General features: G+C 48.3%; 1 protein-coding gene across 12 annotated transcripts in view; it reads right to left on the bottom strand.

Moving 5' to 3' along the window:
- Positions 1–16,462, bottom strand: part of IRAK2 (interleukin 1 receptor associated kinase 2) — a 72,479-nt gene that overhangs the window by 38,643 nt on the left and 17,374 nt on the right. For 7 of the 12 annotated variants that reach the window (XM_035276274.3, XM_078351638.1, XM_008982141.5 and 4 more), the window contains one exon: positions 921–1,067. The exons of the other annotated variants lie outside the window; for them this stretch is intronic. In XM_035276274.3, coding sequence (XP_035132165.1) covers positions 921–1,067 — 147 coding nt within the window. The remainder of the gene's footprint in view (positions 1–920; positions 1,068–16,462) is intronic. 12 annotated transcript variants of the gene reach the window in all.

Raw genomic sequence — 16,462 nt, 5'->3', positions numbered from 1 at the left:
AGGAAAGTGGTGGGCAGGAAGCACCCTTCAATTCCCCTCTGCATGGCTGCGAGGGCCAGGACCTAAGAAGGACAGAGAAATGGTCAGACATTCAGCCCAAAGCCTGCAGGAAGGGCCAACCTGTGCAGGGGGCTCGGGAGACCATGGGTGAAACACAGGGACCTGGCAGGACATGAGCTCAGCCCAGCTGTTTAATCTCTCTGTGCTTCAGTTTTCTCCTCTGTAAAATGGGCATAATCACAATACCTAATTCACAGTTAGTGAAGATTAAATGAGTCAATGTCTTTGAAGTACGGTACTTAGAATAGTGTCTGGCACTAGAAAGCCTTCATTACCGAGTCATTTCTCTTCTGCTCACAAAAATGGTAATAGGTGTCACATATGTTTTGTTACCTGATTTTTTCCACCTTTCCACCTCCCTCTATTTGAGTATGTTTCCATGTGCATACGCATGTCCACAGCATTACTGACACACTTTATTGTGACTGTCTGACATTAATTTTGCCATCTGCCACTGCTGTTGCCAGATTTTTGCTTTCTTTAGGAACAGTCTCACTCTGTCACCCAGGCTGAAGCACAGCAGTGTGATCACAGCTCACCACAGACCTGTACTCCTGGGCTGAAGCAATCTCCCTACCTCAGCCTCCAGAAGAGCTGGGACTGCAGGTACATGCCACCATGCCTGGATAATTTTTTTTTAATGTTTTGTCTCACCAGGTTGACTAGGCTGGTCTCAAACTCCTGGGATCAAGCCATCCTCCCATCTCAGCCTCACAAAAAGCTGGGATTACAGGCAAGAGACACATGCCCAGCCTCAATTTTTTGCTCTTATATGCTAAGCTGAATATCTTTATAAATATGTCTTCATTTCCTCAAATAAATTTGCTTTAAGTAAAAAAGTTGAATCAAATTTAAAATACCTGGGCCCGGAAAGGTGGCTTTCCTCACAGGCTGCCCCTCTTCCTGTTCATCCTCAGCCTTTCTTACAGAAGTTGCCAAAGGCCTTTCTGGATTCACAGAGTCTGGGAAGGCTGGAATGGGACACCTGATTTCAGGAACCGGTTTCCCTGAAAACAAGGTGGAAAGAACGTTATTACTATTCCATGAAGTGGGGTAGCCATTGAGAGACTGCATCTGCAAGTCAGAGACCTGGGTTCTAATTCTGGCTCTGCCACAAATGCATGGTGTTACAGGGCAGGAGGGTCTTTTCCTCTCTGGCCTCGGCCTCCCCATCCGTAAAATGTGGTGGCTCAGGTGCACTGGCTCACACCTGTAATCCCAGCACTCTGGGAGGCTGAGATGGGTGGATCACCTGAGGTCAGAAGTTCGAGACCAGCCTGGCCAACATGGTGAAACCCCCATCTCTACCAAAAATACAAAAATTAGCCAGGCGTGGTGGCAGGTGCCTATAATCCCAGCTACTTGGGAGGCTGAGGTAGGAGAATCACTTGAACCCAGGAGGCAGAGGTTGCAGTAAGCCGAGATGGCACCACTGCACTCCAGCCTGGGCAACAGAGCGAGACTCCATCTCAAAAAAAAAAAAAAAAAAAAAAAGGCCATGGCTGCACACTGCAGTCCCAGCGAGGGCAGAGCTCTGATGTGCTGAGCCACACACCTGCTTCCCACCCAGCCGGCTGTGTGGCCTCCAAAAAGTCACCATCCTCCTCTGAGTCTTCCTTTCCTTACCTATAAAATGAAGGTAATGATAATGGTGTCCGCTTGCCTCCCCCTGGGTTGTTGTGAGGGGAAAGGAGGGTAGAGATGGGGAAGGGCGCTGTAGACTGCATATTTCCCTGAACATGTGAGCAGGTCAAAGATACCATCCCACTAAGTCCCCACTCCAGCCCCTAGGGATAAAAGTTCTGGCTGTCTTATAGCCTCCCTTCCACGCGGTAGAGTCACGTGTATCCTTCCCTCTTGCATGGATGGGAATCCCAAAAACAGCAGCCATGGCCACTGAGGACGGGCTGCATGGGGCCCAGGCCCAGCTGCACAGACATGAATCCTCACACTATCTCTGCATCTCATCTCTGTTCTGAGATGAGGAAACTGAGGCCTGAGCAGGTTAAATGACTTGCTAAGATCACATGGCCAAAGGCAGGCAGGAATGGCTGAAGAAGTCTCCTGACTTCTCAAGAGTAATCATTTCCTCTTTACATCAACTTGGGAAACCCCAAAGGTGCTTGAGGGTGTGTTAACCTCAGCTTCCAGCCAGCTTTTCAGAGCTGCTCTGTGGAACAGCTTCCTCTCCCCTCCTCCACTGGGCCCTGATCTTATCCCTTCCGGCTAGGCCCAGCTGCCAGCTCAGGCAGCCTCCACACCCTTGTCAGCCTGCCTCTTACTAAAGTACACATCTGGCCTCATCACTTCCCTGCTTGAAGTCTTTATGGGGCTCTCCACTGCCTAGATAATGTCCACACTCTTTAGCCTGAATCCCCATTGCCTCCCAGATAAAACCCAATCCTATAGCCCTGCAATCAAGGCCCTCACTCTCTGGTGGTTTGGGATAGACTCATGTATGAGAATGACAAAAACTGGGGCACTGAAGTCCCAGGGAAGGCTGTGACTCGCTCGATGTCACACAGAGCACAACAGAAAGCATGACACAGGGGATGTCACACAGACGTCCCAGATAGGGCTGGGACAAAACATCTCCAGCTCCAGCGGCATTTCTCTGAACTGGTGAATTGCGCCTCTCTGAACAAAACCAATTGTTACCTGGGACTTCGCTTTTCAAACCCAAGCGTTTGGGCTAAAACAATAAGACTTAAATTTGCATAGCACCACACTGGTATGGCACCATGCAGATTTATGTAATTTTCACAACAATCTCTGGTCATTCATAGGATTATCTGCATTTTATTTTTCAGCATATTGGGGCTCAGGTAAGTGAAATGATTTGTGTCAAGTAAAACAGCCAATAACAGTCAAACCTGGGACTGGTTTCACTGTCTTCCCACCCAGCCAGGGCAGAACTACCGAAACCACTGCCATCACTGCCACCACCAGCCTGAATACCCCCAAAGGCAGATGCCCAAATCCCTGGACAAACAGGAACAAAGGGGTGATCATGGACTTCCCCAGGATGAGAGGAGCTGGGGAGACATCGGGAATGAACAAAAATAACAACCAGTCTGAATCACAAGGGGTGAGAGTGGCTTCTTCCTTGTGTTTTCTTTACTGTCACTGACATTTTAAATACACTTTGTTTCTTTTTAAAAAGAAACTATAGGGTCTCGCCATACAGTGCAGGCTGGTCTTGACCTCCTGAGTTTAAGGGAATCCACCTCAGCCTTTGAGTAGCTGGGACTACAGGCATAATTAAGCCTATCTTATAAAAGCAGCAGCAGGGATTAGCTATTTAGAGTTAAAGCTCTGGAATGGAAGCTAGCTCCATCACTTCTCAGCTGTGGTTACTTTGGCCAACTTTTATGAAGACTAATGGAGACACTGCTTAGCTCAAAATATGAGACCTTTATTACTGTGGTGGTTATAGTCTTAAAATATTGGTTATCTCTTAAATAGTTCACATATTGATTATAAGAAGAGTAGGACGGGAGTTAGTTATCTTTTTCTTTTTCCTTTTTTTGAGACAGTCTCACACTGTCGCCCTGTGCTGGAGTGCAGTGGCGCAATCTCGGCTCACTGCAACCTCTGCCTCCCAGGCTCAAGTGATTCTCCTGCCTCAGCCTCCCAAGTAGCTGGGAATCACAGGCATGCACTACCATGCCCAGCTAATTTTTTTTTTTTTTTTTTTTTTTAGTAGAGATGAAGTTTTACCATTTTGGCCAGGCTGGTCTTGAACTCCTGATCTCAAGTGATCCACCTGCCTCAGCCTCCCAAAGTGCTGAGATTACAGGCGTGAGACACTGCACCTGGCCTGATTTTATATTGTGAGGTTTTTCTCCTTGTGATGTATTTATATCATAGAATTTTTCAACGAAATGATTATGCATTATTTGCACAGTAAATTATACTTCTTTAAAAGAAAAATCAGTTAGCAAGCTAGCTAAAATAATGACTAGAACTTCCAAGCTAATATGAATAGCGTTTGCCCTGGGGACCCCTCTGGCTCCAGTGAGCTTACAATGAATCAGCCCTTCGTGAGATTCAGATCCACCTCACTTCTGTTTTTCACCAACAACTGTCCACGTCATGTACTGATACGTTCACTTCAAGTATCCTCCCCATAGCCTGGGAGATCTCAAGTCAGGAAGCTGAGGCTCTGTGGGGAACAAGACCTGCTCAAGGGAGATAGGAAGGCAGGCAGCACTGAGGCAGGAAAGCGAGGTCTCCTCCCAGAACCAGGGACAGAGGGGGACACAGAGAATATGCACTTCTCTCCCAAGTAGGACTCCACAGGCACTTCGTTGGTTCGACAGGCCACGCCCCCATCCTCGACTGCCATCAGGCCGAGGCCTCAGTGGCTGAAACTTGAAGTTTAGAAAACAGTTTCTCTCCAACAAAGGGCTTGCCTGTAGGAATCACCGTCCACCCCATGGCATCCCACTGCCTTCCACAGGCCCAGGAGGACAATAAACAGTCCCTAGGCCAGGCTTGGTGGCTCACACCTATAATCCCTGCACTTTGGGAGGCTGAGGTGGGCCGATCACCTGAGGTCAGGAGTTCAAAACCAGCCTGGCCAACATGACGAAACCCCATCTCTCCTAAAAATCCAAAAATTAGCTGGGCATGGTGGCACATGCCTGTAGTCCCAGCTAGCTACTCAGGAGGCTGAGGCAGCAGAATCGCTTGAATACAGGAGGTTCAAGAGTTTTCAGTGCACCAAGATCATGCCACTACACTCCAGCCTGGGCAACAGAGCAAGACTGTCTCAAAAAACAAACAAAAAACCAGTCCCTTGTACAGAATGACAATGAACAATGTCGGGGTGCTGATTCAAGCACAGGTCTGGAATAGAGCTGTCGCTCCCAGGGTGCACACAAGTGAAAGCTCTGCCTGTGCCCCCTGGGAAGGCCGCCCCCTGCCACTCCCAGTTCTCGTCTTTCCCAGCCTCCCCTCTCTCCCTCCGCCCTTCCTCCTCAAACCACACCTCAGGTGAAACCCTTCTTCCTAGAAAAGTCGTTTCATCCTCTTGACATCTGTGTCAAAAGGGCAGCAGTGGCTCCCCTGGCTCAGGGCCAGCTGGGCTCACTGGTGAAGTCACTTCTCAACAGGGACGTCCTGCAGAGGCCAAGCTTGCAACGATATAAAATCCTCTCTAAAGATATCACCGACACCCAGAACTGCTCATGACTCAAGCAAATGAGGTACCTTCTCCTTATCTGAGGCCTAGCTGAGCCTCATTGGTCTCATCAGTAAAATGGGGATGAGGGTGATATTCACAGCCATACTTGATTTCAGTGTCCTGTTCCTTTTTCTTTTTTTTTTTTTTGGAGACAGGGTCTTGCTCTGTCACCCAGGCTGGAGTACAGTGGTGTGATCACAGCTCTCTGTGGTCTCAAACTCCTGAGCTCAAGCTATCCTCCTTACTTAGCCTCTCACGAAGCTGGGATTACAGGCATCCACTACCAAGCCCGGCTAATTTTTAATTTTTTGTAGAGACAGCATTTCACTATGTTACCTAGGCTGGTCTCAAACTCCTAGGCCCAAGTGATCCTCCTACCCTGTCCTCCCAAAGTGCTGGGAGTACAGGCATGAGCCACTGCACCCGGCCCAGTGTCCTATTCAGGATGAGGTTTCGTTCAGCACAAATCTTTGCCTGTCAAAACACGTTTGGTAGGAACATCAAGGCCACCAACCCATCTGTGGCCGACCTCTGTGGGCTCCACCCATTGGGAAGAGTAAGAGTGTCATTATGTTTTCATCCTAAAGAGAGTCCAGCTTTTCTCTTTCTTTTTCTCGTTCTTTCTTCAGTGACATGCGGTAGCCCCACCTGGTACTGCAGGGGACTTGGAAGTGGGCAGGAATGGGGAGCAGATGGGGAGGGGCAGTGTCAGCACATTTGGGGCTGATGCCCACTCTGTCACGCAAAGCACTGGGTCGCAGCAGCATGGATGTAAGCTAACAGAGCCCCATGTCAGCCCCAACAAGAAGTTCTGGTTTCCTGTGAAAGCCCCATCTTAGTGAGCTTTGAGTTTCTAGATGTCTTTAAAATGCAAGCAATAAATGATGTGTATAAACATGAACCACCCTCATCTCTGCTCTGGAGCTGCCGGCGTGGTCTGAGCTGGGGGGCAGGCAGGCCCATGTATGCCTGTCCCACTGTCCAAACCTGAAGATGGAGAAAATGGCCTCTGTCCTCATCCCTCCAAACCTGGTCCCTGCCAGCTAGACAGACGCAATGCCCACTCGTTCAGGCTGGCACACCAGAGAACTGGTGAAATAAAAATAGAACACTAAAGTCAGGATGAGGCCAAGGAAGCCAAATGCCCACAAGAAAGGGCTGTGACGAGCTTTAATGCTCATGCTGAGCTTCCTGTCTACCAAGGTCAAGGTTCAGGAGTGAGCTGCTCGAGGGCTTTTTATCACAGAGGGACAGGGGCAGCCTCAGGCTTCCAAGACAGCACTCTCTCCTCCCAGGATTAAATTCTCAGGAGAATTCCACACATGAAGTTGATTCCAAAAATACAGACTGATCAAAGAGTAGAGCTGGGATCATGAGAGGAATCGAGGGGAAGCGTCGGCTCTGGCTTGAACCAGACCCAGGCTCTACAATTCCAGCTTCACGCCCAGGCACAGACCTCCTAACCCTCTGAGCTTCACATGCCTCTCCTGTGGAGTCAGAATAATAACCCCACACCTGTCAGGGCGGCCGCAGGGCTTCTTGATGATAAATGTGAAGTCGCTGGCCCAGGGGAGGGGCCCCAAACGCTGTGCAAAGAGCCACTGTCTTTTGGTGCTGCCAGAAGGTGCAGATAGAAAAGAACTTCTGATTCCCAACTCGAAGGAAGGAGGCATTTAGGGTGGAAGGCTATTTTTAACATTTTAAACAGGCTAATGGAAACCAATTCTAGGTGGGCAGCAACTTGGTGCACAGTCCCAAGAAACACAGAGACCATGGGGGCAAAGTAACACAGGAGCCTGGCAGCAGGAGAGGTGGGGGCCTGCGCCTGCCCACCCATGCCATTGACAGCCAGCCTCAGTCACACACTGGAGGCGGGTAGCCCAGGGTTCTCCCTGCCGGGACCCCCACGCATGGGAAGGGGATGCAGGTGACTAAGGGAACCGCTGATCTCCTATAGCTTAGGTGGCCATAGGCCACAGGAGGTTGACATGGTGGTTCTCAGACAGAGTCTGGATTTTTTGTTTTTGTTTTTGAGGCAGAATCTTTCATTTTTTCCTGTCTCCATTATTAAGCACAATTATTGGCATAAAAGAGGTTTTCAATACCCATTTTTAGACTGCATTCTAGCCTGGGCAATAAAGCAACACTCCCGTTCTCTCTCGCTCTTTCTCTTCCTCTTTCTTCCTCTCTTTCTTTTTTTCTTTCTTAAAAAAAAAAAAAAAGGCATCTCCTGAAATTATATGAGCTTCAGGCTCCACAAAACCTGGCTCTATCCATGCCTATTACTCTAAGTAGTCACATGACTATGTAAGCTATTTTTAGGAAAATGTTGCTGTTTTCTGTGTTTCCAAAAATATCCTGACTTTGGTATTTCTTGGAGGTGCATTCAAATAGAAAAAACAAAGGTCTGTTTACTAGTTTGAAGGTTCTTTCCAAAAAGTTCCAGTTCAATTATCTCCTGAAACACTTTGTCCTGTATCTCACATTTCCCCAGACAGGGTTCACTTAAAAAAAAAAAAAGAAAAAGAGGCAGAGTCTTGCTCTATGGCCCAGGCTGGAGTGCACTGGTGTAACCACAGCTCACTGCAGCCTCTACCTCCCAGGCTCAGGCAGTCTTCCCACCTCAGCCTCCCAAGTAGCTGAGACTACAGGAGCACGCCACCAGGCCTGGCTTTTTCAGTTTTGGGTTTGTTTTTATTTTTTTCTGGTAGAGACAGGGTTTTGCCATATTGTTCAAGCTGGTCTCAAACTCCTGGGCTCAAGCAATCTACCTGCCTTGGCCTCTCCCAAAGTTACGGGATTACAGGTATGAACCACTGCGCCCAGCCTGGAATCTGGGTGTCTTTGAAAACTGCCTTGCTGAGGCTGAGAACCCACAGTGATGAGGGCTGAGTCCTAGGTACAAGGAGGAAACGGGGGAGGGGCAGAAGCACTTCTCTGTGCCCTTGTCATGGTTCACCAGAGCTCAATGACAGGCATGGTTTCTTTTTCTCTCTGATTTGTTTTCAGAATGTCTGTTCTCCATGAGCATGAATCACCGACGCCATGGAAGGCGAATGAACTCTCAGAAGTCTGGAGCATGTCCTGCAGCCGGGCTCACCAGCAGGGGGACCCTCCTAAGCCTTGGCTTCCTTGTCCAACAAATGAGATGTGGAAGTGGACCCCTGACCCCAAGACTTGCCATGAAGATAAAAAAAAGTAAAAGCCCAGCAGATCTAAGCTACCGTCATTTGCTACAGTCTTGTTCTGTTGCTCAGGCTGGAGTGCAGTGGCACAATCTTGGCTCACCGCAACCTCTGCCTCCCGGGTTCAAGCAATTCTCCTACCTCAGCCTCCTGAGTAGCTGGGATTACAGGCACCAGCCATCACACCCAGCTAAGTTTTGTATTTTTAGTAGAAACAGGGTTTCACTATATTGGCCAGGCTGGTCTCGAGCTTCTGACCTCAGGTGATCCTTCCTCCTCTGCCTCCTGCTATTGTTATTATAATGACCATCTCTAATTCTAGGCCAGGCTTTTTTCCCTAAGTGCTTTCCCTTATCTGTGGCCTATTTAATTCAGATAACAGCTCTGGGACAAGTGCTACCATGTGTAAGGTAATTGTCTTATATCTGAAGAAAGTGAAGCCTAGAATGCAGATTTATTTATTTATTTTTTCTTTTTTAGGTGGTTTCAGAGGAATTTTTTTTCTTTTTTACGAATGCAGATTTATTTATAATCTTCTTGTTTATGCCCTACTTCCTTCGGGAGAAGAAATAAAGGATGTTTATGGGTGCTGGACCTTTGGCTGATGGGTCCCGTCATGCCAGCTGCCTGAGAACATTTCACACAGTGGCAAATCCAGGGGCTGCTGGAGCAGAGGGGACTCAGAGCTGGCAACGAGGTCTTTCCTCGGTGAGCACACTCTGGAAATCCCCCCTAACTCTTCACGCCCATCAAACTAAACAGTAATTTGTTCTTAAGCTGACTCATATGGCCGGAATAGATCCCTTCCAGAACAAACAAAAGTGATTCAACTGTAACTAAAGAAACCTCATGCCAGCTGGCCCTATCAGGGCAGACACAGCTCTCTACGCCCTCTCTTTTCCTTTCCCTCCTAATCCCTGGGTTTGGCCCTCCAGGCCATCCACAGTCACACACAAAACACAACACACACACACACTCAAAACTCCCAACTCAAGCTAGACCTGAAATGAGGCAAACCTGAGCACAGCCTGCCTTCCTAATTGTACAGTCCCTGGTTCTCCCGTGAACTTGGACTCTACCAGCTGCTGAAATGACTCATTCTTTCAAATTCATTCATTGTGTTAGGGAACAGGGAACACTTTATCAAAACTGACATAATACTGACATTAAGCTAGTTAAATAAAAGACACCTAATTATAAACTGGGAGGAGCTCTATGCTGAAAATAAACTTGAGGGAGGGATGCCTGATGGACCTACTTCCATAGGCCGGCCAGGAAAAGCTGCTGTGAGGAGGGGCCGTGTACGCAGACACCCAGAGCATGAAAAGGACCAGCCATGGAAGAATGGAGGGAAGCTGGGGGGGACAGCATTTCAAGGAGAGGGAACACATGGGCAAAGGTCCTTAGGCAGCAAACAATGGCATATCTCCACAAGTGAAGGATAACCTTAACGGCTAAGGGGAATGACTGAGGGGGAAAATGGCAGAGACGAGGTTGGAGGCTGGGCGCAGTGGCTCACACCTGTAATCCCAACACTTTGGGAGGCCGAGGCGGGCGGATCACCTGAGGTCAGGAGTTCGAGAGCAGCCTGAACTATGTGGAGAAACCCCATCTCTACTAAAAATGCAAAATTAGCCAGGTGTGGTGGTGCACGCCTGTAATCCTAGCTACTCAGGAGGCTAAGGCAGGAGAATCACTTGAATCTGGGAGGTGAAGGTTGCGGTAAGCTGAGATCGTGCCATTGCACTCCAGCCTGGGCAGCAGAGCAAAACTCCATCTCAAAAAAAAAAGAGAGAAATGAGGTTGGAGACCTGGGCAAAGTTAGACCATGCAGGGCCTTGTAGGCCACAGTTAGGCAGAACCTTACCATAAGTGCCCTGGAACTGAGGTAACCTGTAGCTGAGAGAGTACTTACCAAATAACCATCTGCTCCCTCTCTCATACCCCTGCCTCCTTTGCAACTAGTCTGGGCCACATGACTGGTTCTAGCCAGAGTATTTTAAGTGGAGATACTATCCATCACTTCCTGGACAAAGCACTTAACAGCTAGTGAGCCTCTTCCATCCCTGTCTTCCCCGGCCACAGTGATCTTGGAAGCCACATGTTCTCGATGACATAGCTGGCTACAAGAAAGCAGGAGGCTGTGTGACCCATACTGGACTTCAGGTGAGTGGAAGATCAATATTTGTTGCATTGAGCAACTAGATTTCAAGGTTCATCTGTTACTGCAGCATAACCAAGCCTATCCTGGCTAATGCATCATCTCAGTATGTGTCCGAAACTTGCAACTGGAGGAGCCTACTTGTAAGAGCTAAGCATCTGGCAGCAGCAACCTCGGTTCGAATCTGAGTCACGGCACAAAAAAAAAACACGAAACAAAACAAACAAAAAAAAGAGCTAAGCATCTAGCAGGAGTTCAATAAAGGACTGTTCACTTCACCTCAGCTCTTACCCTTCCTCTCTGAAAAACTGAGGACTGGCCAGGCATGGTGACTCATGTCTGTAATCCCAGCACTTTGGGAGGCTGAAGCGGGTGGATCATGAGGTCAGGAGTTTGAGACCAGCCTGGCCAATATGGTGAAACCCTGTCTCTACTAAAAATACAAAAAAAATTAGCTGGGTGCAGTGGCACGCACCTGTAGTCCCAGCTACTTGGGAGGCTGAGGCAGGGGAATCGCTTGAACTCAGGAGTCAGAGGTTGCAGTGAGCCGAGATTGTGCCATTGCACTCCAGCCTAGGCAATAGAGGGAGACTCTGTCTCAAAACCAAAAAACAAAACAAAACAAAACTGGGAACTGGTTTAGAGGCATTCCACACTCTGTTCATTCTAACACCACTCTCAAGAGACCAACAATGGTTAAAGCCTTGCTTTTTCCCAATGGAATAATGCACGCATGGAAGGAAAAGGTCAAGTGACCTGTCCTGAGCCACTCAGCAATTAACTTTAAGAAAACCTCACCATCTCTTAGGCTTTGAGCCTTCCCGTTTACAAGAAAAGCAGATGGGGCAATGTCTTCACCCATTTTCCAGATGGAAAAAGTGAGGCTTGTTGCAAACCAGTAACCTACCCAAGAAGTGGGTAAGGTCAGACAGACCTGAATTCCCATGTTGGCTTCATCACTTCAGGCTATATGGCTTTGGTATATTACTTAATCTTTGAGCCTCAGTTTCCCTTCTATACAATAAGGATAATAAGAGTTATGAGAAAATACGCTTACCTGGCCCATATCAGGTGCTAAATACAAGCTACTACTAGAACCCAGGTGCCCTGATCCCTGGCCTGTGGAGTGTTGGCTCACAACAGTGCCACCTCAAGTGGCAAGTCTTCAGTGGGCCAGGGTCTGGATGTAGGCATGTTCTGTTGTGCCCTAGCAGCTGGAAAGGGGCAGAGGCGGGGCAGCCTTCCAAGAGGGCAGGCACACAAGCCCTGTCTGGACATGGCACAGTCCGGCCCCTTCCGGAGAGGGAGGGTTCCTTCTCTTCTGTTTCATTTCACGTAGCAGCCCCAAATTTTCCACTCAATGAGAGCCCAGCTCCAGGAAGGAAATGACTCTGGCTGAGATGCCAAACCCAAAGTTAGAAACTGTCAAGAGTTGCACAACCAAGAAAAAACTGCATGAAAATTGTGAAACTGAAGACTCCCTGGAAGATGGTAGCAACAGATAGGAAGAGAAAACCTTGGTCACCTTCTAAATCCCTTCAGATTCCTGACAGTCCCTGTCCTACTCAGTTGACATCTAGAACCTCACAGGCCGGCTCCCTAGTCTAGCCCATGTGGCAGCCAAAACAAGGGGATACTCCCCAGTGGAAGCCTTCCAACGTCTTCCCTTCACTCCCAGGTGAAAGCAACTCTTGGCTGTGGCCTGCATGGCACTGGGTGGCCTGACCCTGCCCTATCCCTAGCCTCAGCCCATCCCTGGGCCTTTGTACATGCTGCTCCCCCTGGCTAGATGTGTCCATGTGAGCCCTCACTTCTTAGTCCACTATTCCTTTGAAAGGAGGCTCGAATTTCACTATTTCAGGGAAACTTCCCCTGATGAGATCAAATTTTCCCATCTTGGGCCCTGGGTGGTGGCTAACACCTGTAATCCCAGCACTTTGGGAGCCCGAGGCAGGCAGATCATGAGGTCAGGACATTGAGACCATCCTGGCTAACACAGTGAAACCCTGTCTCTACTAAAACATACAAAAAATTAGTTGGGCATGGTGCCACGTACCTGTAGTCCCAGCCACTTGGGAGTCTGAGGCAAAAAAATCACTTGAACCCAGGAGGCGGAGGTTGCAGTGAGCTGAGATCGCGCCGCTGCAATCCAACCTGAGCAACAGAGCAAGAGTCTGTCTCAAAAAAAAAAAAATCCCCCTATCTTGCACTCTCCTACGTGCCCTCCCCACCTGACCTATATTTATCGTTTGAACACTCATACTGCAGTGGGTGACATTGCATCTGTGTGTTAGGTCCTTACAATTCATCTCTCACTGGACTGCAAGCTCCTTGAGGACTGAGACCTTGGCTGTGTTTTCCTGATTGCATCCCCAGCATCTAGCACACAGCAGGCACTCTGTAAACATATTTTTAGGCCAGGCACTATGGCTCATTCCTGTAATCCCAGCACTTTGGGAGGCCAAGGCAGGTGGATCACCTGAGGTCAGGGATTCAAGACAAGCCTGACCAACATGGCGAAATCCCATCTCTACTAAAAATACAAAAATTAGCTGGGCATGGTGGCGCATACCTGTAATCCCAGCTACTCAGAGGCTAAGGCACAAAGATCACTTAAACCTGGAAGGCAGAGGTTGCAGTGAGCCAAGATTGAGCCACTGCAGTCCAGTCTGGGCAACAGAGCGAGACTCCATCTCAAAAAAAACAAAATGTATTTTTAGTTCTTATTAACTCTCTTGTCCAGTTCCTGCATAGCTAACTCCCTGTGGCAGGGCCGGGGGAGAATTTCACCTCACAGGGCAGTGTACGTGGTTTCCAGCCTCCATCCTCAGAGCCAGAGCCATCTGCTCCCCACCATCTACAGGATCAGTGCCTAACCCAGCCTTTGGTGGCATTTAATCAGCTGTAGAGCTCAGCATAGATTATAGTGGATTCCTTTGCCTGGGAGCCACAGCTGGGATACTCACCTCTGCCTCAATTCCTGGTCTTAAGCCCCAAGACGCCAGCATACAAGGTCTGGAGCATGGTCCACAGTCCCCTGCTAAGCCTGGCCATCTGGAAAAATCCAGGTGATGTTGGGCCCTAGGCCCAGAAACAGACTCTGAATGCTGGTCTGAATATACAAGTACTGCCTTTGACCCCCTAGGTTCTCCACCATGGGGCTTCCCCGAGATGTCCGGCACCATCACGATGGTCACCATTTCCCCAGAGCAGTGACTCACAAAGTATATTGATCTCATATTAGTAAGTATCAAATGAAAAGGAGTACCATGGTCAAATATGAATGGGAAACAATGGCCTGAATCAGTTTCCTTGCTGCAGGACTTATCAGAGCCTTCACAGTTGGTGTGCATTATAAATCTCCAAAGGTGGAGGCAGTGATAACGTATGCATGGTTTCCAGAGTTTAGTTATTTACGGACCCTTTTGTTTGCAGCAGGGTATCTTGCTAGACCACTCTTCTGAGGCACATGGTGTGGGAAATGCTACTCTAGACCATGACCTGCCACTATAGATGCCCTGTGCATGTCATACTCTCCCCATCATCATGAGGCAGCTTTCAACTAGGACGCAAAGGCAGCATTCCACTTTCCTGTCTGACCCAGAGAGTGAATCTTCATCAAAGACTCAGTTCTTCCCTGGAGGCTCGGTGGTCACAACATGCACAAATGACTATTTTTCAGCTAGTCTTTGCCAGAAGATGGGAGGTGAAACTGAAGAGGAGAGGATAAAGAAGGGCTTCATCTTACAAAACGGGGCATTGGAGACATTGCCTATAGCTTATAGAAGAAATGTAAGTATATTTGTTAACAGTGCAAAGCCAACCTACGGAGGGACTAAAAATAGTGATACAGGTGGAATAGCCTTAATCTGAAACCCTGAAATCCAAAATCCAAAACTTTGTGAGTAGCAACATGACACTCAAAAGAAATGCTCATTGGAGCATTTCAGATATTGGATTTTCAAGTTAGGGATGCTCAGCCACTAAGGATGTAATGCAAAAATTCCAAAATCTGAAAAAACAAATTAGCTAGGCATGGTGGCTTGCACCTATAGTCCTAGCTACTTGGGAGGCTGAGGCAAGAGGACTGCTTGAGCCCAAGAGTTCAAGACAGCAGTGAGCTATGATTGCACCACTGCATTCCAGACTGGGCAACACAGCAAGACCCTGTCTCTATTTAAAAAAAAAAAATAGGTAAGAAAGAAAACGAAGACACAGACTGTAGCTAACAATCCAAGTCGACTAAGAATCCCCATTTTGGGGGATCTCAAAAGTCAGCCTCAGCAGCAGGGAAGACCATGGTACCAACCTTTCTAATGATCTAACCTCTGTTCTACCTTTCTCGGTTCTACTACTGACCCTCAGAAGAGGTTCTCTGCCAAATACAGAGAGTTCAAAGGCAAAAGTCAAATCGAGAGTGCTGCCTTTCCATCCAACTTACTCTTTCAGGTGGCTTCAAGGGAGTTCCAGGTAAGCACATTAAATTGGGGAATGAGTCAGGGGAGACTGAGCACAGAAGCCAGGAAGTAACAGACCAAACACTTCAGGGCTAAGAATTAAGATGTGTCTTGCTGGCAGTGGTGGCTCACGCCTGTAATCCCAACACTTTGGGAGGCGGAGGTGTGTGGATCACCTGAGGTCAGGAGTCCAAAACCAGCCTGACCAACATGAGGAAACCCTATCTCTACTAAAAATACAAAAATAGTCGGGCATGGCGGCACACACCTGTAATCCCAGCTACTCAGGAGGCTGAGGCAGGAGAATCTCTCCAACCCAGGAGGCGGAGGTTGCAGTGAGCTGAGATCACACTGTTGCACTCCAGCCTGGGAAATAAGAGTGAAACTCCACCTCAAAAAAAAAAAAAAAGATGTGTCTAGGCTGGTTCTTTGGCTGTGATTACCACACAGCAGAACTGATTAGAAGCCAAGAGAGCAGAAACTTAGTTTTTTTGACAGAATTGGCAGGCGGGGGGGGGGGGGTGCCAAAGAAACCACAGCTGAATCTGATAAAAGCTGGTGATGACTTGACTCCTACAGCTCCACTCAAGCCCCCAAACCCACACCAGCAGGAGGTGGTTCGTGAAAGCCAAGTAGCCCTAAATGAAAGCACATTCTCTCCAGTTCCATTCAGATAAGGCCACAGAGAATTATGAACATGGAAGCCACTTCCCCTGCCTCTTAAGATAGCCAGAAATCACAGAGGATCAGGTATCAGAGCAGAGGTTTGTTTGTTTTTTTTCAGACGGAGCCTTGCTCTGTCACCCAGGCTAGAGTGCAGTGGCACATCCTCAGCTTACTGCAACCTCCACCTCCCAGGTTCAAATGATTCTCTTGCCTCAGCCTCTCAAGTAGCTTAGATTACAGGCACTCACCATCACACCTGGCTAATTTTTGTATTTTCCTTTATTTTTGAGACAGAGTATCACTGTGTTGGCCCAGGCTGGAGTGCAGTGGCATGATCTTGGCTCACTGCAACCTCCGCCTCCCAGGTTCAAGCGATTCTCCTGCCTCAGCCTCCCAAGAGGCTGGGATTATAGGCGTAAGCCTTGCCTAATTTTTGTATTTTTACCTAATTACACCTTGCCTAATTTTTGTATTTTTAGTAGAGACAGGGTTTCGCCATGTTGGCCAGGCTGGTTTCGAAATCCTGACCTCAAGTGATCCAACCATCTCAGCCTCCCAATGTGCTAGGATTACAGGTGTGTCCAGCCAGAGCAGTGGTTCTTAAACCTCAAGGTGCATCAGAATCACCTGGAGGGCTTAAGCCAGACTGCTGGACCTCACCCCTAGTTTTTGAATCAGCAGATGAAATGGGGCCCAATAATTTGCATTTCTAACAAGTTCCCAGGTAATACTGATGCTTAGGATG

Source organism: Callithrix jacchus, chromosome 15 (assembly GCF_049354715.1).
Source record: "Callithrix jacchus isolate 240 chromosome 15, calJac240_pri, whole genome shotgun sequence".
NCBI lineage: Eukaryota > Metazoa > Chordata > Mammalia > Primates > Cebidae > Callithrix > Callithrix jacchus.
Note: the sequence above shows the minus strand (reverse complement) of the source record. Positions and strands in the feature narration are given on the sequence as shown.